Source organism: Diabrotica undecimpunctata, chromosome 9 (genome assembly GCF_040954645.1).
Source record: "Diabrotica undecimpunctata isolate CICGRU chromosome 9, icDiaUnde3, whole genome shotgun sequence".
Taxonomy (NCBI): domain Eukaryota; kingdom Metazoa; phylum Arthropoda; class Insecta; order Coleoptera; family Chrysomelidae; genus Diabrotica; species Diabrotica undecimpunctata.
In genome coordinates this window covers 127,206,468-127,229,190 of record NC_092811.1, presented here as the reverse complement: position 1 = coordinate 127,229,190, position 22,723 = coordinate 127,206,468, and the positions used below count along the sequence as shown (strand labels likewise).

Sequence of the window (22,723 nt, the reverse complement as noted above, 5' to 3'; positions counted from 1 at the left end):
TAGCCATCCTCATATCAAATAACCTTTGTTTTACTGAAATTAATGTAACGAAAAACTTTAATAAAGGTATTGAAACGTGTGCAGTTTTTATAGAACAAATTAAATTGGTAATCGTTTGTATTTATAAACCACCCAAAGTGATAGTCAATAATAGAGATTGGGAAAAGCTTTTAACTCAATTTAGTGGTAGGGTTGTCATTGGTGGGGACTTCAATGGACACCACAGTAGGTGGGGTTCCTTGAAGGATTCCGCTCAGGGCAAGTGTATAGTAGACGCGCTTGATAACAGTAATTTAGTTCTGCTAAACGACTGTAGACCGACCAAAGTAACAAGACCTAATGAACTTCCATCAATGGTGGATCTATCCCTTGTTACACCAAATCTAATTGGATATACCACATGGGATCCTGTTTCCGATACTCTGGGTTCAACTCACTTACCTATAGTAATCACCATCGACTTGGACTATCACCCATGTACAATAATTCCTTCATCCAAATGGAAAGAGTCTTCAGCAAACTGGAATATCTTTAAAGGCCATATAGAAAAAACATTATCCGAAAATATAACCGATAATATCACTTCAGCGGAACGTTTTGACTTCCTGTTAAAGACAATTGACGATGCTGCCTCATTTTCTATGAATATCAAAAATTCCTTTCAGCCAAAATCTCGAATTCCAGTCTGGTGGGATTATGAATGCAAAAATATGATCATTTCACGAAAAGTTGCATACAAAAGATACATTGAAGCATCAAATTTTGAAAACTATATTAAATACAAACAAATTCAAGCCAAAAGTAAACTCCTCTTTACAAACAAACAAAAAAGTTCGTGGATTAACTTTGTAAATACTTTAAACAAAAATACTCCCATCAGTAAAATTTGGAATTTTGTTAATAAAATAGTGAATAAAAATTACCGTACAAGACGATATCCCCTGCCAAATGAACTAATAGAAGAGTTGCTCGACAAATTTGCTCCGCCATATGTTGACCTTCCTATTCAGGATAACAATAAAACTAGTAAATACAATATTTTCCAGGAAAGTTTTGATATGATAGAATTTGAGGCTGCACTTAAGTCTTCAAAGTCCTCGGCTCCGGGGCGCGATCAAATTACTTATAACATAATATATGAATTACCTCTTATAGCTAAACAAAGTTTACTAACAATTTTCAACGATTGGCTTTTCAATGGAAGATATGTGGATCATATGAAAGAAATAGTTATTTGTTTAATTCTTAAACCTAATAAAGATAAAACACTCTCCTCTTCTTACAGACCGATATCATTAATGTCTTGCATATGCAAGACATTTGAAAGACTTATTAAGACTCGATTAGAATGGCTTGTAGAACATTATAGTATCCTTCCAAGTACACAATATGGATTTAGGGCTAGTGTTGGTACACTGGATGCAATATCACATTTAGTTACCGACATTCAAATAACGTTTTCCAGAAACAATTATCTTGCTTGTTTGTTTTTAGACCTAAAAGGGGCATATGATTCTGTTAATTTATCCATTTTACACAAAAAACTATATGATATAGGATTACCTCAAAATATAGCGACTAATATTGTTCATCTTTATAATAATCGTGTTATATATATTAAAGATCATTTAAACCAACTACACGGTCCTAGAATTGCTCATACAGGTCTTCCACAAGGATCAGTTTTAAGTCCGTTATTGTTCAACATATTTTCAGCAAGTATTCATGGCATTTTTGACAACACAATCAATTGCATCCAATACGCTGATGACATATGCATCTATACAGAGCGTAACTCGTATACTGACTGCCTGGAGGCTCTGGAATCCATCATGCAAAACGTTAATAACTGGGTAAAAAATCATGGACTGACCATTTCCCCTGACAAATCAGCCACAATGATATTCACTAGACATAGGATTCGTACGCCTGACAAAATAAAGTTGTCTGGATATGATATACCTATTGTCAAAGAATACAAATATCTTGGCATTCTTCTTGATCCCAAACTCTTATGGTCAAAACATGTGGAATATATAAAAAGTAGGTGTGAAAAAGGTATTAATATTCTTAAATGTGTTACTAATCGAAGATGGGGCGCTGACCCTAAAGTTGCATTGATGTTTTACAGAGCCTACGTGCGATCTATTGTAGACTATGGTTGCATTCTGTATGGTGCCGCCAGTAACACAAACTTATTAACTGTAGACCGCATTCAGTTTAAATGTCTAAGAATATGCTTGGGCACCATGAAGTCTACTCCTTGCCCTGTACTACTTGCTGAAAGTAATGAAATACCTCTTCAAAATCGTCGAGAAATTATGGCAATTAAACATATCCTGAAGCTAAGATTAAATAATAATAATCTACTTAGTCAACTGTATGAGTTATCTATTGAAAACCTCTCAAATAAATACTGGCGCATAAAAAATTCTCCTCCACTTGCTGATGCTTTCTTAGAAACTAATGAGTATCCTAATATCTATGGCAAAGAAAAAAGATTACCAATATATAAAGCTAATTTTCAGGTAACATTAAATAAACCAAAAGTCATTATACCAAAGTACACAGAATCCCCACAAATAAACTTTGTCTTACTTAGATCCATATTGAGTGACTATAATGATCACGTAATAATGTATACCGATGGTTCCAAAAAAGAGGATGGTGCCACAGGTTGCGCTGTTTACATTCCACATAAAAGCGAATCTTTGAAAATTAAACTTCCATCACATTGTTCAATATATACTGCTGAAGCGGTAGCTATCGAAAAAGCATTAGATTGGCTAGATTCACACAATTTAAATAAAGCAGTAATATTATCAGATTCATTATCGGTCATTAAAGGATTAAACTCAGATATGACTCAACATAAAAGAAATAATATTCTTTGTGCTATTAAAAATAAAACATATAGTAAAGATATTACAGTTATTTGGGTTAAAAGTCACATTGGTATCGAGGGAAATGAACTGGTTGACCAGCTTGCTAAAGATGCGACCCATGTTGGACTCTATATTCCCATATTTACATTGGAGGACTTACAACAACATTATTATAACAAAATTTTTATAAATTGGAAAGAAAAATGGAAAAACATAGCAACGAATTCAAATAATCAATATTATACTATCCACCCTACCTTGCCACAAGATGTTGACTATATTTTCAAATATGCAATGCCAAAGAAGTTAACAGCCACAATTACACGACTGAAAACTAATCACGGTGCATTCCCAGCTCACTTGGCTAAGTTAAATATTATCCCTTCTGGGGTGTGCTCATGCGATAATATATCACAATGTGACATCAACCATATTCTTTTTAAGTGCGATAAACATAGGTATGAAACAGATCAGCTGTATTCAAAACTATCAGAACTTAAAATTCAGACTCCCATAAACATCACCCATTTACTCTCCTTAGATAGTAGAGAAGTATACGAACTAATATGTAACTTTTTATTTAAAGTTGGTTACACTATTTAAAATCTAATATCTTACATTACAATTCTGTGGCTAAAGGACTAGTTTCCAAGCCAACTCACCAAACACACACACACACACACAAGCCTCTTACTGGAGACTCTTTCACGACGCTAGAAATAACCTTTTACTCCGACACGCATCCACAGTTCAATGATTTAAACCAGTGATTCCCAACCTGGGGGCATCGCCCCCCGGGGGGCGATTTGAGATATTCAGGGGGGCGATAGAGCGAAGGGGGCGATAGAGCGAAGGGTGCGATATGGGGGGCGACAGAGAAAAGGGGGCGATAAGGGGGGCGTTTAGCATCTGGAAAACGAGAAATGGGTAAATGAGAAAAATAATAAAAGAGAAAAAAAATACAATACTTTCGATCGGATATCCATAGGATAATAAAAAGTAAATATATGTATACCAATGCAGGTAATAATAACACAAACATCTCGTCTAGTCACAGAGAGCTATGAATCATAATACAATTTAATTCTATACATTATCGTTATAATTATACATTATAACGAATTCTGCATTTTCCTTTGATCGAGCTTTCGTATTGTGCGATCATCCGCACAAAAGAGAAAGAGAGAGAAGTGCGATAAGAATGATGAGAAGTAGGTACAGTGCACAGATTCTAAATGTGCCGGTGGGAGATGGCTTCTATGCACTGTATTATAGTCGATGTATGAGAGAAAGTTTTCAAAATAATGAAATAACAAAGAATAATATAAAATTTGTTATTTCATCATTTCGAAAACTTTTTCTCTTATACACCAACTATAATACAACGCCTAGAAGCCATCTCCCACCGGCATGTTTAGAATCTGTGCACTGTACCGCTCGTGCCGATCTGACTCGAACAAAAAGCGAACGGCCGACGTTGTCGTCGCTTCAAATGCGGAGTCTTTCGTTCCCGAGTTTTGTATTGTGGTATATAAAGTTGTTTTGTTTCAACTGACAGTCATTTTGTTCAGTTAGTCAAAAAGTGCCAAGTCGCACACAATTGGAGAAGAACTCATCCTCCCAGCTGTCAAAGAGATAGTTGATACTATGTTGGGGCCCAGTCAGGCCGGCCAAGTAACAGATGCAGTTCCTCTCAGCAATAATACTGTCTCCAGAAGGATTGATGAAATGGGAGCGAATGTCGAAGATGTTTTCTGCAACAAATTGAAAATCAGAGAGTTTACTGTGCAACTTGACGAGAGTACCCTGAGTGACAGCACAGCTTTGCTGCTGTCATATGTCCGATTCATTGACGACAATGGAGAAATGGCCAAGAAAATGCTGTTTGTTAGAAGTCTGATTACTGATACAAAAGGATCTTCCATATTTGAGGTCGTTAAGAGATTTTTTGAGGAAAAAGAGATTCCCTTATTAAATATGATCGCCTGTGCTACTGACAGTGTAGCAGCAATGACAGGACGCCATCGGGGATTTATTGCACATCTGAAACAAGCAGTACCTGGAATTTTGTGTGTTCACTGTGTCATTCACAGAGAGCATTTGGCTGCCAAGAATTTGAGTGGGAGGTTGCACGATTCTCTTCCACTTGTCATAAATGCGGTAAATAAAATTAATAACCAAAGAATGATCGAATATTTCGTACACTTTGTGAAGAAAATGATGAGATATTTAGTATATTGCTACTACATATGGAAGTCCGCTGGCTTTCTAAAGGCAATTGCTTAAGGCGGTTCTTCAGCCTCATGGATACTGTTATTGAATTTCTTAATACTACTGACCCCACACTGAGTACAGAACTACAAGAGAAGCGAAATGAGATCGCTTACTTATCAGATATTTTTCAAAAATTAAATGAAATGAACCTGCAACTACAGGGAAAGAACATAAATATGGCCAAAGCGAAGGGAGTAGTCGGAGCATTCATTGACAAACTATCTATTTTTGAAGAAAATATGCAGAGAAGAGATCTGACCAAATTCCCCAACTTGACATCTTCTTGTGTTGATTCTGAGGATCTTCAAACATACTGCCTTCACCTTCAAACACTGAAAGAAGATCTGCAGTCCCGATTCCAAGATTTGACTAGTCTGAAAGTGCCAACTTGGTTTATCAATCCTTTCAGCGTGGAAGTTTCAACGGTATGTCCTTCTCTTCAAGAAAACTTGATTGATTTGAGACATGATGTTAAAATTGAAAGTTTGTTTCGGGAGTGTGGTACGAAAGATTTTGGCCGCGGATAAAAGAAGAGATTCCAATCTTGTGGAATGCAATCAAATTATTATTATTGGCATTCCCCACAACATATCTAGTGGAGAAATGTTTTAGTTCTATGTGTATATTGAAAAACAGACAAAGAAATAGGCTCGACATAATAGAAAGAGGGGATTTGAGGTTGTTATTAACCAACATTGGGCCAGATATAAAGAAATTATGTGAGGGACACCAGGCCCAAGGAAGCCATTAACAATTCTTTTACACACATATAACCATTTATCATTTTACGAAATGTAAAAATTAATAAATATGGATACTTACCTTTTGTATAGATTCATTATTTGTTTCAATTTAATTGGGTGGGGGGGGGGGCGATTGTAGTATTCATAACTAGTGAAACCTGTCTAAGGGGGCGATCATGGGAAAAAGGTTGGGAACCACTGATTTAAACCGTTTGATAGGAACAAACATATTGATGGCATCATATAAAATATGGTGAAAATTTTCTATGCAGTAATTAATATCTGATTCATCTAATACCTTGTTTCAAGGAATTGAGGCTAAATATTTATTTAAAATTTGATCCTTAGATTTTTTAAAATCATGATAGAAGCCATCATATTTAAGAAACCAATTTAAATTAACTGCATGTAAAGATATAGTATAAGCTGAATAATGTTGCGAAGTATTCAATAGAATATCAGTTGAAATCGACACAACTGCATCCCTCTGAGTACAGAAAACTAGATCTAAAAATTTATTATTAAGGTTAAGCAAAACATTTACTTCTAACATATTTTAAAAATTATAGCAAGTACAAATAATGTTTGCTGGAAAGTGATGCGGACACTCAACTGTAACACGATTATTATTATGATTATCTTAGGATACCTCAGGTAGGTTGTAATTTTTTTGTACTACACATTACTTGTGTAAAAACATGTTCCACAGAGAAATCGATAAGCGTAACCATGATTGAATGAAGGCGCTTATGAACAGCAATAAGAACACTATCACCACGAGTCTTTGAACTAGTTTGAGTGTCCTTATCATGTCTATACACATTAAAGTCATTTAATTCTAATTCAGCATCTAAGATTCTAGATGTAAGTCATGTTTCAATAATAATAATAATAATGTAATAACTAGAGAGACTCAGAGCATGTCTGAAATTCTGAAGTTTAGTACCTACATACCGCCAACATTCTGAAAATATAAGTTCAATGATCGTGTTTTGAATTATTGGATTTACTGACAATGCTTTTGGGTACTCTATTAGAGTACTCGATCTTCAAGTCATTCTCGCCCTGTGTTTTTCTGCATTCTAACTGCTGATAAACAGCCTTCACTTTCTGACGCTGTGAAGGGGTAAGATCAGCTTCAATGAGCAAATTAGAACCCATTAAAGCTCTACGATGTCTTAAATATGAGATAATTATTGTTGAATCATTAAACGCAACTATAAGGGATCTTAGTTTATCTGTTAGTTGACCAAGACGAAAAGCTTTAAGTTACATCTATTTTATTTAAAATTCCTTGGACCTCATTTCTATCATGTTCAGCACAAATGTTAGATTCACTGAAATGGTTTTCAGGTACATTATATATATTAATATTTTTGGCTCGCCAAACCTGCGACCCAGTTCCTGATCCACAGAAGGCAACACTCCATTGACTTCAACATGGGTTGAAATCAAGTGAACAGTGGAGAGAGCCACGGAGTGTTAGAAAGCTATACTCTAACACTCCGCCATCGAGCTTTGCAGCAGTCCTGATGTCTTCAGTGTGCCAGGTGTCTCAGCGAGCCAGCCTTCTTTGACGCTGGAAGTCCCGGAAGCTACGAAGATCCTGGAGTAGCCACAGTCCCTGCCCGCTCCTAAGATATGTGGTCCGCGTCACCACGGAGGCCCGGGCAAACTCGCCTACGAGACCCCAGGATAAGCGGATGGAATCCTGATAGCAGAGAAGAAGACGAACCCGCTGGGAGGAATGGTACACCGACTGTGGATGGAGCATGCCGCAGGGGAAGATGCAGTAACATCCGGCCCGCCAGGTTCAAGATAAGTGTTGTATGTGAGTTACGAACATTTGAATTTATTTTGGACATTTTCTAAATTACTATATCCATTATTCTACATATTTTTCGCATTTCTTAAACTTGTAATATTTTAAATTTTTCAATAAAATTTTCCACAGCCTCAGAGTCTCGAAAGGAGGGGGAATGTCGCCAAGTGCTCGGTCACAGTGACCAATGAGCACTCCTGGCGCGCATCGCCCCACCTTTCTTTCTTTTTCCATTTTCTCATTGGCCTTTTGGTTTGGAATCTTATAAAATATTAGTTGATTTCCAAACCAAAGGACAGTTTACCTCGGTCTCTCCTAAAGCCCTAAACCGTAGGGAGCCGACTAGCAGGGCTCTGCTCCACCTACCTCAGACTCTGAGGCTTTATCTTCGTCTCTTACGATTGAGTTTTATTTTATCTTTCAAAAAGAAACAATTCAACGTCCCAACTAGAATAAGGGATCAGTGCCTAAGGTGTTTCGCACATCGAATTCACGAAGCCCCCTAAGCAGAGCGTACAGCAGAGTGGATAATTTCATAGGTCCACTCTTGCTACGACGACAAAACATCAAATACAACTCAAATCAATCGCAATACAACCTAAAATGTTTTCTAACAAACCAAATAACGCGTAATCAGAATACAACCGCCAACACGGACAAAATAGCATAAATATATAATCCAACTACTGATATTATCTTCTCATTAGCCTTAATCATAGAAGATATCCAATAAAAAATTGAAATAACGAATTTTATTTGATAAAAGTTTAATCACTGGTCTATTTTTCATATGTTGGATACTGATAGAATGTACATACACCTTCTAAAATAAATATTTCTCACATTAAGATGTTTATTTATCATATTGAGTAGTATCACTTGCTGTGGCGCACCCAGGGGGGGATTTTGGGGGTTAAAACCCCCCCAGGGCATATAAAGTAAACAATATATAAAGAATAGTAGGAAAACGTAACTTGCCTTTCACACATAATACAAAAAATCCAAAACGCTGACTGAATAATTAAATTACCACTTTAAATATGTAGAACAAAATAATTATTGTATTATTGTATAAATACACAATAATTAATACACAATAATTAATAATATTTTTCATTATATTTAGATATCGATACCTAATATTAGGTTTATGAAAAAGTAGACAGAACGAGTCTGTTGCGAGTAGCATGCGCCTACAGGACTGTATCTGCGGCGGCCTTGTGGACTATCACGGGTTGTGTTCCTCTGCCTGTATTAGCAGTAGAAAAGGGACATCTCTATAGGAGAAGGAAGGATTTGACAACAGCTATAAAAAAAAGAAGAAAGGGAAAGATCAATGGAAAGATGGCAAGAAGAGTGGAACAATAAGGAAGATGTTGCTCATTGGACAAAGATGCTAATCCCGAGCCTAAGGGACTGGGTAGATTGTCTATTTTAGGGCGTATCTTTATAGGTTTAGAAAGACAGATACAGATAAATGCATATACTGCGAATATTCCAACATTGTTACTCACACAATGTTGGAGTGTAATAGATGTACAGTGGAGAGAAACAGAATGTATAAAGAAATAGGTATGAACCCTGTGACTGTAAGAGAGATGATCGTGAAGATGACGGGATGACGAGGGATGGAATAGTGTTCACAATTACATCCGAGCAGTCAATAAAAAGAAAGAAGAAGAAGAGAAACACCAACCGAGCTAACGACAGAGATAAGATCTAATTACTATTTTAATGGGAATAAGTAGCAATTGAAGGTTAAAATAAGTTTATTGACGTTTGAATTTTTGATCTTTGATCTTGCACTGATAATTTGTTTATACTCCAACAATTAATAGAAAAAAGAATAGCGGTTAGTACCGAAGTACATCTAGCCTTTATCGACCTAGAAAAGGCGTATGATACAGTTCCAAGACTTAAATTGTGGCAAGCTTAACAACAGCTCGACATTAGTACATACCTTTTAGGAATAATCACAGAAGTATACAGGGATAACACTACTTACCTAAAAATCGGATATAGACTATCAGAGCCAATAAAAGTAACTATAGGACTAAAACAAGGATGCAGTATGTTACTCTAACTATTTAATTTAATTTATATATTGAGGTAGTCCTCCAAAATTGGAAAAACCCCTGCCAGGGAATGGGAATTCCCATAGAAAATGACGTACTGTTCTCCCTGAACTTTGCGTATGACCAAGTCATCCTTGCTCAAGATTCTTATGATCTAGAATTTATGATAAAGCGTCTATAGAGAGAATATTTAAAATGGGGATTACAAGTCAGCATGAAGAAAACAGAATATTTACTTAGTTATCAATTCAGATGCAAGGTTTGAAGTGTTGATAGGTGAGGACGTGGAAATCAAACAAGTGGAAAATTTTAAATATTTAGGTCCACTAATTCCTAAGAACGGCTTGGAAGAAACCGAAATTAAACACAAATTAATCAGGGACGTAAAATTGTAGGATGTCTGAACTCCTTATGGTGTGATCACAACATTTCCAAAAGGAACAAAAAAAGAATAGAGCAAACCATGGTTGAATCAGTTCTATGTTATGGCTCTGAAATATGGACAATTAATGCAGACCTGAAGAGAAGATTGTTGGCAGTTGAAATGGATTATTTGAGAAGAAGTGCTAGAGCATCAAGGCAGGAAAGGAAGACCAGAATCTATAAGAAATAACATGAATGCTACAGAAACGGTCATTGACAGAATAGAAAGAAGAGGTTCAAAATGGTTTGGACATCTATTGAGAATGCCTGACGAACGTTGGCCCCAAAAACTTCACAAATGGAAGCCCCTTGGAAGAACAAAAGAGGTAGACCTCGACGATCATGGAATGAAAGAATTAAAAGAGCGATGGAATCGGGAGGTTTGGAGGAGAAGCATGCCTTGGACCGGGAGGATTGGCGGAGGAAAACGGGAATACGGCGATATCCGTCTCCAAAATGTATTGTATTTACAAGTTGGATTAATGTCAAACGTCAATAACCTTATTTTAACCTTCAATTGTGGTTTATTTCCATTAAAATAGTGATTACTTTAATATGCCACAAGAAAATAGCTTCAGAACAATAGATAAGATCTAGATACGAGAAGGGAGTGTTCCAAAAATGTCGTCAGTCTTACAGTGGCCACCCCACTTTCGGAGTACGGTACGTGCGACAATCAACTGCGCACAAGTAAGAGAGGGTGGTTTTAGTTGCTAGGCAGGATAATAGATACCTGAATCTTTGGCACCGCTATCTTTAGTACTTTAAATTAAACTAAAACCCAAATTTTAGGGACTCAAAATAAAGGTAGCATAAAAAAATTTCAAAATCCCCCCCCCCCCTAAGACAAATTCTGGGTGCGCCACTGATCACTTGTAATTTAATACAAAAATTAAACAGCCCTATCATTACAGCAGTAGCCACTCTTCGGAATATTTGGAAACACATAGTCGTCAGGCAAATTACGTGTGTTAAATAAATGAAGTAATTGTTTAAGTGTCATTTGGTAAGTGTCGTTTGAAGATTGTAGAGACAAGGTTAATATGTAGGTACATTTTTATTTTTGTAATATTTTTTTTAACAAGAATCAACCAACAAATTGAAATATTTTTGCGTTTAATCTTTAAATTTGCTATATCTAAATTTACTGGTAGATAGTCTTATAGAAATAATATTAAATTGTCTGGTCTACTTTCCAGGTGTGGAGTCCATTGAGGCGCCATTTATTTGTCTAAAGAATTGATTGTTAAACATGAAATAAGTGTTGGATGCTATAAATAAACCATTTGGCGTCCCCAGCAGCAGTGGTGTAGTAAGTAGTGAACAGTGTAATGTCCCGGAAGCCCTGAAGTATACACTAATTTTTATTTCTGGGTTTGTTGGTCGGTTATACATAAAAAACTTAAGATTCCTTATTTATAACAAACCGTAAAACACAGGAATAAAACTTGACTTCTGGAGTCTAGGGGGCTCGGTCGACTAAGTCACCAGACACTACACTGTTTACTACTTACTGCACTACTGCGGAAGGGGACGGCAAACGGTTCATTTATACCGTCCAACACTTATTTCATCTTTTAAAACCAATTCATCAGACAAATAAATGGTGCTCCAATGGTCTCCCCACTCTCTCCAGTAATTGCCAATACATCTATAGAAGACTTCAAGACCCGAATACTATCCACATCAATGCTCAAACCTACATGTTGGCTACGATATGTTGACGATACAATCGTCCTTTGGCCCTACGACAGAGATACTTTGAGATCATTGGATCTTTGATACCCTGTTCACGATGAATGAATATAAAAACCGATCTATCCCTACCGTTTCTCGATGTTCTCATAAAAAAAATCAATTCCAAGATTTTCATCACTCTGTTTACCGAAAATACCCTCATACCAACCGCTACTTGCATGCCAACTCTTACCACACATCTTCATAAATTATTTCAGCATCAATACCCTTGTATCCAGACTAATAAGCCTTTGCAATAATTTAAGTAGATCCGTTAAGCTCTCTTTTTTAAAACAAGCCCATATCCAAAATAGTTACCACAAAAATCACATCAATAAGAGATTTCGCGCTCAATCTTACCCTAAGGCTCAGACCCTTACCATACAAAAGCTTGTCTTCCTTACATCAAAGGTATCTTTGACAAAATTGACAAAATCAGTAAACCAAGTGAAAGAAAGTGAATATTTACACTCCAACAAAAACTTTCATCTCTTCACTCTTCATCTCTCCGATCAATCAAAGATAGCATTCCTAATGAATAACAATACTGCAATATTTTGTGACTTATTAATTCACTAAAAGTCACTGGATTCTATCGACGATATAATTAAACCGTCCTCTGTTCTAAGTAGCAACAATGCACTGGTTATTGATCAGTGTAGTAGTATCTGGTGACTTGGGGGACTAAGACCTCGGAAGCCCTGAATAAGACATCAAAGATAATGTCGAAAGCTCGGTGCAATGATAATCGACGCGGTTCAACTTGGGAGACTGTTGAGTGTAATATTAATTCTTTTTTTTTAATATCAGTCGAATAATTACATTAAGGTACAATACTTAATTAATTTTCAATAGATGAAAAAGTTAAGTTCCTTTAAGGAAATTTACAACATTATTTGTTACAGTTTGCGTCTAATAATGCTGTGAGGCCGTTGGAACGATTGTTGTAGAATTTTCCTTAAATATATTTTGTACAGTTTAACAAGTGTTTTACATTTAGAGTTGTCTTACATCTATCACATACCGGTTGATTCTTTCCATCAAATAGAAATGTATGAGTTATACGTGTATGAATATATTAATTCTTGTTATACTATTAATCTTACCTCTAAGTTTAATTGTAATAACTGCGGCAATCTTTCTTATATATACATACATATCGCTCTGAACGTGAATAATAAAAATAAAAATAAAAATAAAAACATTTATTGCCTAATAAAAATTTACATTGCATTCAGGTATCTGATTCATTTTAGCCTTCTTTTTTCAGCGCCCCGCACTTGCACCGCCAGCTCCTTGGTTATTTGTCCTCTCGGCATCCTGGACATCTTTGGGTGGTTTTATCCTCGTCTTCTTCTGTAGGTACTAATTACGGCACCGTACCTACTTCCCTCCTTGGCTGTTTTCTTGCAACCATCCGGCTAGACCCTGATCAGATGGTCGATCAGTTTGTGGGTGGTTCTATGCATCCTCTGGATCCTGTTTTTCTCGAGGAGGTCACAGGTCTTTCGGAGTTTTCTTGTAGCCTGGTGGAAGAAGTACCTGGTCCTTTTCTAGGCCACCTCCCTCAGTGGTGTGTACTGGAGCCTTTCTCTGATGGTTGCATTCGTTACTCTGTTTTCCCATGATGTTCCGTCGATGATCCGGTAACATGATGTTTCGGTAGCTTCTAATCTTCTCCAGTGTGTCTCTGCGATGGAACTCCACATTGGGACTGCATACAGTATCACCGATCTCACGTAGGCCTGGTACAACTGAATTTTCTTGGCCTTGGACAGCGGGCTGGTCCTAAAAATGAAAGGAAGTATTAGTTTTTTAGCTGCATTAGCTTTTACCTTAGTTTTTTGTGTATGCACCCGGAAGTTGAGTCTTCTGTCGAGGTGGACTCCTAGGTATTTGACTGAGTCTTCTTCCTGGATCCTGTTTCCTCCTACTCTGATTTCATATTGATTGATTGATTGATTGATTGGTTGATTTTTATCTTCCATTTTTCCGTGTACCTCGTGATTTTTTCTAAGTGGTTTTCCATATTCCTGATGATTCTTCTTTTCAAGATTAGTGCCTTTTTCCAAACCGTGTCATATGCTTTTTCTATGTCCAGTATGGCTAATCCTGTCCTTTGTTTCCTGTTGAATTTTATTTTGGTGTCGCTGATGATTCTTGCTAATTGAAGTTCGCAGTTCCTTCCTTTTCTGAATCCGAATTGTTCTTTTTGGATAATTCTTCTTCTTTCTGTGTGCTTCATCAGCCTCTTGTAGATGATTTTTTCCAGAATTTTTCCCATGGTTTCTAGGAGAGAAACAGGCCTATAGCTTTCTGGTCTTCTTCCGTCCTTCTTCGGTTTTAGAAGGGGTATCATTTTGGCGTGCTTCCAGTTGTTCGGAAAGTGTCCTTTCTCCAAGCAGTATTTGAAGATATAGTACAGCTGTGCTATGATATTCTTTGGAAGTTCCTTGAGGGTGATGTTATGGATTCCTTCTGGTCCTGGTGCTCTGCTTCCTTTCAGTTTTCTGATGATCCTTGCTACTTCGTATGGGCTGGTGTGGTCTTCTTCTATTTGGAATTCGTTTCTTCTTTTGATCCTGTTGTATTCGTAGTCGACTTCTCTTCTTGTTCTTACATCCAACATATCCTGGTTTTGTCTGTGTATGGCTGCCATATTCCTTGCGATCTACCTTTCCTTGGGTTTCGTAGTGTGTTCCCTCGTTGTCCATAATTTGTGGCATCTTTTGTTTTCCTCTTCTCTTGGATTTCAGCATCTTCCATACATTTCTATAGTTTTCTTCAGCTTTTCTGATGTTGTTGTGCCACTGGTTTTCAGTAAGACTTCTCAGTCTTACTCTTATTTCTTCGGATAGGGTGTCCCCGTATTCTTTGAATCCTTGTATTCCTGTCTTCTAGTCCTCTGGAATACTCTGCTGGCCTTGTTTCTGTCCTTAATGATGTCCTGAAGTTCTCTTGGAATGATCAGACCTCTGTTGTTCGTCATAGATTTCGGTATGTTGTCTTTCATGGCTTGCTGAATTCTTCTTGTTATATCTTCTATTTTTCTTTCGACTTCTTCTATTGAATGGAATTTCCTCTTCATATCGATTTGATTGAGTTGTCTTTTGTAATTGGGCCAATTTGCGTCTTTCCATCACCATCTTTCTACTGGTTCTATGGTGGGTAGATCGACTCTTGATGTCATCCTTCCTGTGACTGGTTTGTGACCCGAACTGCATTCGAAGTTGGCCCTAACATCTTCTAGAATGACGTCCTTTGTGATGAATAAGTCCAACGTTGAATTGTTGTGTCTTCTTATGGGGCTGATTCTTGTTGGTTCGTCTGGTGCGAATAACATCTTGTCTCTGTCTTCGCAGTACCTTAGTAGTGCTGTTCCTGGTGCTGTGTCCTACACACATCCCCATGATGTATGTTTGGCGTTGAAGTCTCCTGCTAAGACAACGGTTGGTGCTGAGTTATGCATGGCATCTAATTCTTCGATGGCTAGTTCTTCTGACTGCTTCCTGTGAATAGAAAAAATATTAGTACTACCAACTTTGATTCCCACGTTTTCAAAGTGGTTTGTTTCCATGACTACTTGGTTCCATTCTATGTTATTTTTAACATAGATGGCTACTCCTCTGTCGTTTGGCACGTCCCTCCTTCCGTATCCGTCATAATTTGTGATCCTTGTGTTTTACCCACCTAGGTTTTTCCCCAAATTAACAGAAGAGAATACCGACTAACCTTTCTTTTGTGTCCACAGGCAAATCCGTATTTGTAATAGATAACGTCTAATTCATAGCAATACCTTTGAAGAAAAATAATATACAAAACATTGTCTATCAAACATTAATTTGAAATTCTTATCTAATACAAAACCATGTATAATTATTTGTAGGATTTTAAACAATATTTAATACTTTCTAAATAACCCCGAAATGTTTTTCCTATACAAATTGTTCTTATGCATGTGATACGCATTAACGACAATCGCCTTATAAACAATGTGTTCTGGGAAAGGCCAGAGGGAAGAAGCTCTGTAGGGCGGCCTAGAAAAAGGTGGAAAGATGCAGTCAAAGAAGAACTAGAGAAAATAAGAGTGCGACAATGGGAATTACTGGCACAGGACCGACAAACATGGAAGGCAATAGTACACGTGGCAAAAACTCACGAAGAGTTGTAGCGCCATTGATGATGAAATTGTTCTTAGGAACTATTCACTATTGAAGTCCACTGTTTTTCGAAAACACTTCTTTATTATAAATCATTATATTTACAAATTCTTAACCTATACAGGGTCTTTAATATTTATGATCTCATGGTATTTTGCATACAAAAATGAATGTTATTCAATTCACTAGATCTTATATAAAATAATTTTATCTTTTAGATGACGGATATTTTCTAGAATAGACATATGTTTACTATCCAAATTGTATAAAATCTATCTAAGAGGACTAGAGTTACATTATAACTTCCCCAAACATACGAGTAAGTAACTAAAATATGACTACTTTTTTTTTATTTTCGAAATTTTCGTATTTCTCTTTACAACTTTACAAAGGTCAATTGTATTTGATGTAACATTAATATGGCTCAACATTGGCTCAGCAAATATTATTGGATAATATTTCATATTATAGACTATTAAAGCATAAACCTCATCATCATATAACGGGGGTCCTACGGCGATTGCCGCTTCCCGCATTTCAGCCTCCATCTTTTCCTATCTCTCCAATCTCCCTCTTCTAAGCCTCTAGATTGCATTGTTTTTGTAATTTCTCTTCTCCAGGAATTTGGTGGTCTTCCCCTTTTCCTTCTTTCTGGCAGAACATACATTAAGGCTTTCTTTGGCCACCGCTCCTCCTCCATTCTTATCACGTGACCATACCATTGTAATTGCCTTCCTTGTATTCTATCTGAAAGAGTATCTCTAATTCCTGTACGGTTTCGTATTTCCTCATTCCTGATTCTTTCCATTCTCGATACTCGACATGACCTTCTAAGATAATCCATTTCCACAACGTCTACTTTATCTCGTTCATTCTTTGTCATCGTCCAACATTCGGCGCCATATGTGGTAATTGGTTCTACAATTGCTCTGTATACGCGAAGTTTGGTATGCATCTTTATTTTATTAGACCACAGTAATGAATTCAGTATTCGGATGCATTTTTTCCCTTGGGTTATTCGGTTTTGTACATCTATCTTAACTCTGCCATCTGCTGATATGATGCTTCCTAGATATTTATACTGGTTGCAGCCTTTTATGACTGCGTTTTCAAGCCTCAGATCTGTGGTATTTCCTCCAATTTTTAAATATTCTGTTTTGCTTATGTTTACAGTAAGCCCCCATTTGGCATATTCCTCAAATAATTTTCGATTCATATAATTTATATCTTCCTCATCGGTTGCAACCACCACCTGATCATCTGCAAACAACAATGTATACAGAGTTTCTTGTCCCACTTCGATGCCCATAAATCTACATTTATTTCTCCAATTCCTCAATGCTTCTTGGACGTATATTTTAAAGAGTGTCGGTGACAAACAGCATCCTTGCTTTAGGCCTTTAGTGACTTTAAATTCATTTGAGGTTCTGGTTCCAATTTTTACACAACTAACTGCATTTTCGTACAATTTATATATCGCTCGGATATACGTCGAATCCAATCCGGACCTTTTGAGGACCTCAAACATTTGACAAACAGCATCCTTGCTTTAGGCCTTTAGTGACTTTAAATTCATTTGAGGTTCTGGTTCCAATTTTTACACAACTAACTGCATTTTCGTACAATTTATATATCGCTCGGATATACGTCGAATCCAATCCGGACCTTTTGAGGACCTCAAACATTTTCTTTAACGGGACACTATCATATGCTTTCTCAAGGTCTATAAATACCAAATGGGTCTCTCTACTTCTTTCGACACGCTTTTCAATTATTTGTCGTAGGATAAATATATTATCAAGGCAGGATCTCCCGGTACGAAAGCCGCTTTGTTCTTCAATATCTTGTATCTGTCTTTCAACTCTCTTCTTTAATATTCTGCCGTACAACCGGCCCACAGAGCTCGTCACACTAATACCTCTATAATTGGAACAGTCTCTTTTATTCCCTCTCTTATATATGGAGCTTATATAAGATTTATTCCAATCTTTAGGAATTTCCTGGTCTCCACACATACATTTATTGAAAAGGTCTACTATTAATTCTAAAAGTGCAGTCGGCCCATATTTAACCAGCTCTATGGGAATGTCTCCAGGCCCTGCGGCTTTTCCGTTTTTAACCTCTTTTAAGGTTTCCGTCAATTCAGATAATGTTATTATAGGGATTTCCTTTCTTTCGTCTCTGTTGTCTATTAATTCCCTTATCTTTTCCCATCTGTACTCTACTCTATCCTCTTTCAGCAGTTTCGTATAATATTCTTCCCATTCATTTAACTTTATGAGAGAAATGTTGTCTTCATTTTTCTCATTTTTCCTAAACTGTTTTAATGTTTTCCAAGCTTGCGCCACTTTTGTTCCACCCATAAATCTGTCCAGTTCATCACACTTAGCCTCCCAGTTTATATTTTTCGCCTTATCCACGTCTTTTTTAACTTCTCTATTCCATTTAGCGTATATTTCTCTGTCTTGAGGATCTTTGGATTGAAGCCATATGTGATATGCTTGTTTTTTCTTGAGAACTTTCTCTTCTAGTTCCGTTGACAACCATTCAGGTTTTCCTTTTTTCCGATTTTCAACTTTTCCCAGTGCTTCATTTGCCGCTTCATGAATATATTTTTTAATTACCTCATACAGACTTTCAGGGTCTAAGTCCTTTGTTTCTATATTACCTAACATAGCCGGCATAAACCTAACTTTTTAATAATTTATTTTAGATTCGCCATGGCTGATTCATTTGATATTACTAAAGTTGAAGACGATCCCTTAGCAGATATAAATATGACTGTCTTTTACGAGCAAATGAAAGAAACTTACGAAATACATCATTACATGTCATACGTTACCAACTCAATAAAATTAATAATATGCATTCTATGCATAGTAGCTGACATCTGCATAATTACCGTTATTATGAAGAATCCCAAACTTAAAACAAACACCAACATATACATTCTTCATCACTCAATATGGCATATAGTTTCTGTGACGTTTTTTCCATTGTTTTTTGCATTTTCCGAACTATTGAATTTTATTAATACTGTTCCAAAGTTTCTCGATTTCATTTTTTGGCAGATACATATTACATCAGTAACATTATTATTTCAACTTGGTTTGTGTCTTGCTTTTGACTGGTATTTAAATGTTCACAGTCCACACCTCGTAAAGTCTTGCGCACTGTTTAACAAATATGCTATTTATTTAGTTTATTTACTAGCTATTTTAATTGTTATTATCAATAATTTTGTCGAACTGTTTTTTTACGGTATTTATATTTTTGTAGTGTTGACTCTTTTAGTGTTTAACTTTCTGGATTACACAAGTAATAAAAAAGAAACAAACTTTAAAAATTATGGATTGATACCTCCAAATATTATTATCTTCTTCTGGTTTCCCATTTTTGTATGCGACGAACTACTCTGGGCCTATGGATCTTTTACTTTGTACAGTATATTTTTATATTCAATGTTTTTATCGGAATGGCTTTCTATTAGTGTGTCTTTAGTTTTAATTATAACTTTAATTAGGATGGATATAAATATAGAAGTAGCGATGCTTAAATATTTTAATCGAAGGAACAGAAGATACGAGGATGATGTGGAGACCCTTGAAGAAGCTGAAAATAAAGACATTCTAAATAGTACGAACACTGATACTAATTGTGTATAAATATGAAAGATTTTTTATTCTTGTAGTGTAGAACATAAACTTATTTTGTCATACACGAATATTTTATGAAATGTAAATTTAAATAGACTTTTGTTATATATATTTATTAATTTGGAATCCCCTAAAACCAACAATATCCAAAATAATTGGAATCTAATTAAAAACGCGTATTTCGCGAGAAAATTAAAAAAAAATAGACGTGAAGATAGAAACATAGAAACAATTTAGAAAATAAAGTTGTTGTTCAAAAACAGCATTAAATGGATTCAGGAAATATAATATAGTTGAAAATAAATTAGAATTCAAACGACTAAAAGCACGAGCTAGATTCATCATTAAAAGAAAAAGTGAATCATGGAAAAAGTTTGTTTCAGAACTAAATTCTTCTACACCAATTAATAAAGTGTGGCAAATGGTTCGAAAGATATCCGGGAAAAATACCCCAAACCACATTAACTTCTTAGAAGGAAAACAAAAAATATACACTTCTCCTCTAGGCATAGCCAATATTCTAGCTAATAGTTTTGAAAGATTCTCAATCGATGATGTTCTTCCTCCAGATTTTTTTATCAAAAAAAATCGGTTGCCTGTAAAATCGCTTTTACGGGCGAAGATTTTACGTGACAACGTCTTTTTCTCGGTAGAATATTTATTGATATGAATATTATTAAATTGCACAATAGGAACAAGGAATTGAATGAAAATAATAATTGCACAAATTTTAACTATAGAAATATATTTTGTTTACTAAAACATTGTACATGTAAACTTAAACTTAACTAATTTCTATTTGAGTGATTTTTAAATGTTTGACTAGCAATACGCGCTGTTTCTTCTCAATCCACTGAATTACGATTGATTGCAGAGTGATTTAAACTAATAATTTACTTAACACTATCAACATTTGTCAATAGTATGACATAACCTATAAACTCAGTTTCTCAACTTTTGTGTCAATCTGACAATTAATCAATCAATCATAGTTTACGATAATGAAATATGAGTGTACAATTATTTACCTTTATTGTTGTAGTTGTTGTAAATGACGAATCTAAACACTCCACATTTTCACTACAGACACAACTGACGATACTTTAACCACACGTGTGAACTTGTATTATGACGCTTTCTCGGTTTTCCAACGCCAAGAACGCTCGAGAAAGACAGAGACACAAGCACGCACCGATTCAACGCGCCTAATTCTCTAGTGCTGCGCGCGCAGCGGACCGATCACGTTTGAGTGGGAGAGAGACGCAAGGCATTCGCCGGTCCGGCGGGCCTCTCTCTCGTTCGGTGACTCATCGTAACAGACGTGAGCGGGCGTTACACTTTTTCATGAGTGACTCCGAGCCACAACCTAATTTAAGACGTTGTCACGTCAAAAGAAAGAGAGGCATTCAAATGTATTGATATACCTTTCTCCTTTAATTTATCCCATAACCATGGATGAATTAGAGTACTCACTGAATAATACGAAAAACTCTTCTCATGGTCCTGATAACATTCCTGCAATATTTCTTCAAAATCTTCCTTCATCTGCAAAGAAAGACTTGCTGAATATCTATAATCATATATGAAGACATAGCATGTTTCCAAAAATTTGGAGTTCATCTATCGTCATCCCTATTTATAAACAAAATTAACCAAAATCTCTGTCACATTCATATAGACCTATTTCCCTAACTTGTGTAATGTGTAATGTTCTCGAAAAAATCATATCCAACAGATTAATGTAGTTTTTAGAAAATAATAAATTACTTGCCCCAGAACAAAGCAGATTCCGGAAAAATCGTTCAACACTGGATAATCTTATTAGTTTGGAGTCTGAGATGCAATGGCATGTGGACAAAAATGTATCGCAGTATTTTTTGACATAACTAGAGCATACGATACAATTTGGCGACAAGGTATTATTCAAATACTTAGTCGATGGGGAATAAAAGGAAATATAGCACAATTTATAAAAAATTTCCTATCTCATCGAACTTTTAGTGTACGAGTTAACGGTACTTTATCTAATACAAAAATTAAAAAAAAAAAAAAAAAACGGAATTCCTCAAGGATCTAATTTAAGCGTCTCCCTATTTCTTATTGAAATAAATAATATTATCTCCACTTGTGATTTGCCAGTAAAAGCTAGACTCTTTGCAGATGACTTAATCATTTTTGTTAAGGGGATAAATGTTTGTATTTTGAGAACGATTTCCGAAGTGGAAATTGAAACGTCAATAAACGTATTTTAACCTTTAATTGTGGCTTATTCCCATTTAAATATAAATTATGATAAAACCCTTCAGATCCATTTACAGAAAGTGCTATGGAATCTCGAATTGTGGACAAATTCCACAGGTGTTCAATTATCAACAACAAAATCAAAAGGCTATGTTATTTAAAAAAAAAAGAAGTTATATTACTCCAGAATTAAAACTATTTAATAAAGAAATAAAATATGTTGAGAAAATTAAATGTCTAAGCATGACATTTGACAACAGATTATCCTGGAAACACCACAGTCATGATCTAAAAAGGACGTGTCAGTCTGCACTTAGCATTATAAAAACTGTTGCACACAACACGTGGGAAGCAGATAGTAAAACACTGACCCTTATGTACAAATCATTGATCAGGTCCAAACTCGATTACGCTTGTATTATTTATGATTCAGCAAAACCATATATCATAAAACAACTCGATCGAATACAAAATGGTGCTTTGCGAACCATACTAGGTGCCTTTTGTACTAGACCCACTGAAAGTTTACACTGTGAAGCTGGAGAAGTCCCCCTGGAATTCCGAAGAAAATAACTTTCACTAACATACGCGGCATCACTACAGGCAAATCCTATTAATCCTGTTAACCACTATGTAAATTCAGACCGTTTTAGGAATATCTTAAAAAAACATGCTAGGCTTCACCTTCATTTTTATGAAAGGGTAAA

The 22,723-nt window shown here is 35.9% G+C and overlaps 2 protein-coding genes and 1 long non-coding RNA gene across 5 annotated transcripts in view; 2 read left to right on the top strand and 1 right to left on the bottom strand.

Moving 5' to 3' along the window:
* LOC140451432 (somatostatin receptor type 2-like) overlaps nt 1-22,723 on the bottom strand; it is a 1,059,667-nt gene that overhangs the window by 547,581 nt on the left and 489,363 nt on the right. The window lies entirely within an intron of this gene.
* On the top strand, nt 4,533-5,171 carry LOC140451320 (zinc finger MYM-type protein 6-like). Its single transcript, XM_072545068.1, has one exon. It carries the CDS (start codon nt 4,533-4,535, stop codon nt 5,169-5,171), a length of 639 nt encoding a protein of 212 aa, XP_072401169.1.
* Nucleotides 11,150-19,886, top strand: LOC140450008 (uncharacterized). 2 transcript variants are annotated; one of them, XR_011951933.1, is made up of 3 exons: nt 11,150-11,228; nt 16,338-16,438; nt 18,833-19,886. It is a non-coding gene; the product is annotated as an uncharacterized lncRNA (long non-coding RNA). The 2 variants fall into 2 exon arrangements; XR_011951932.1 differs by having other exon boundaries at nt 11,151-11,267.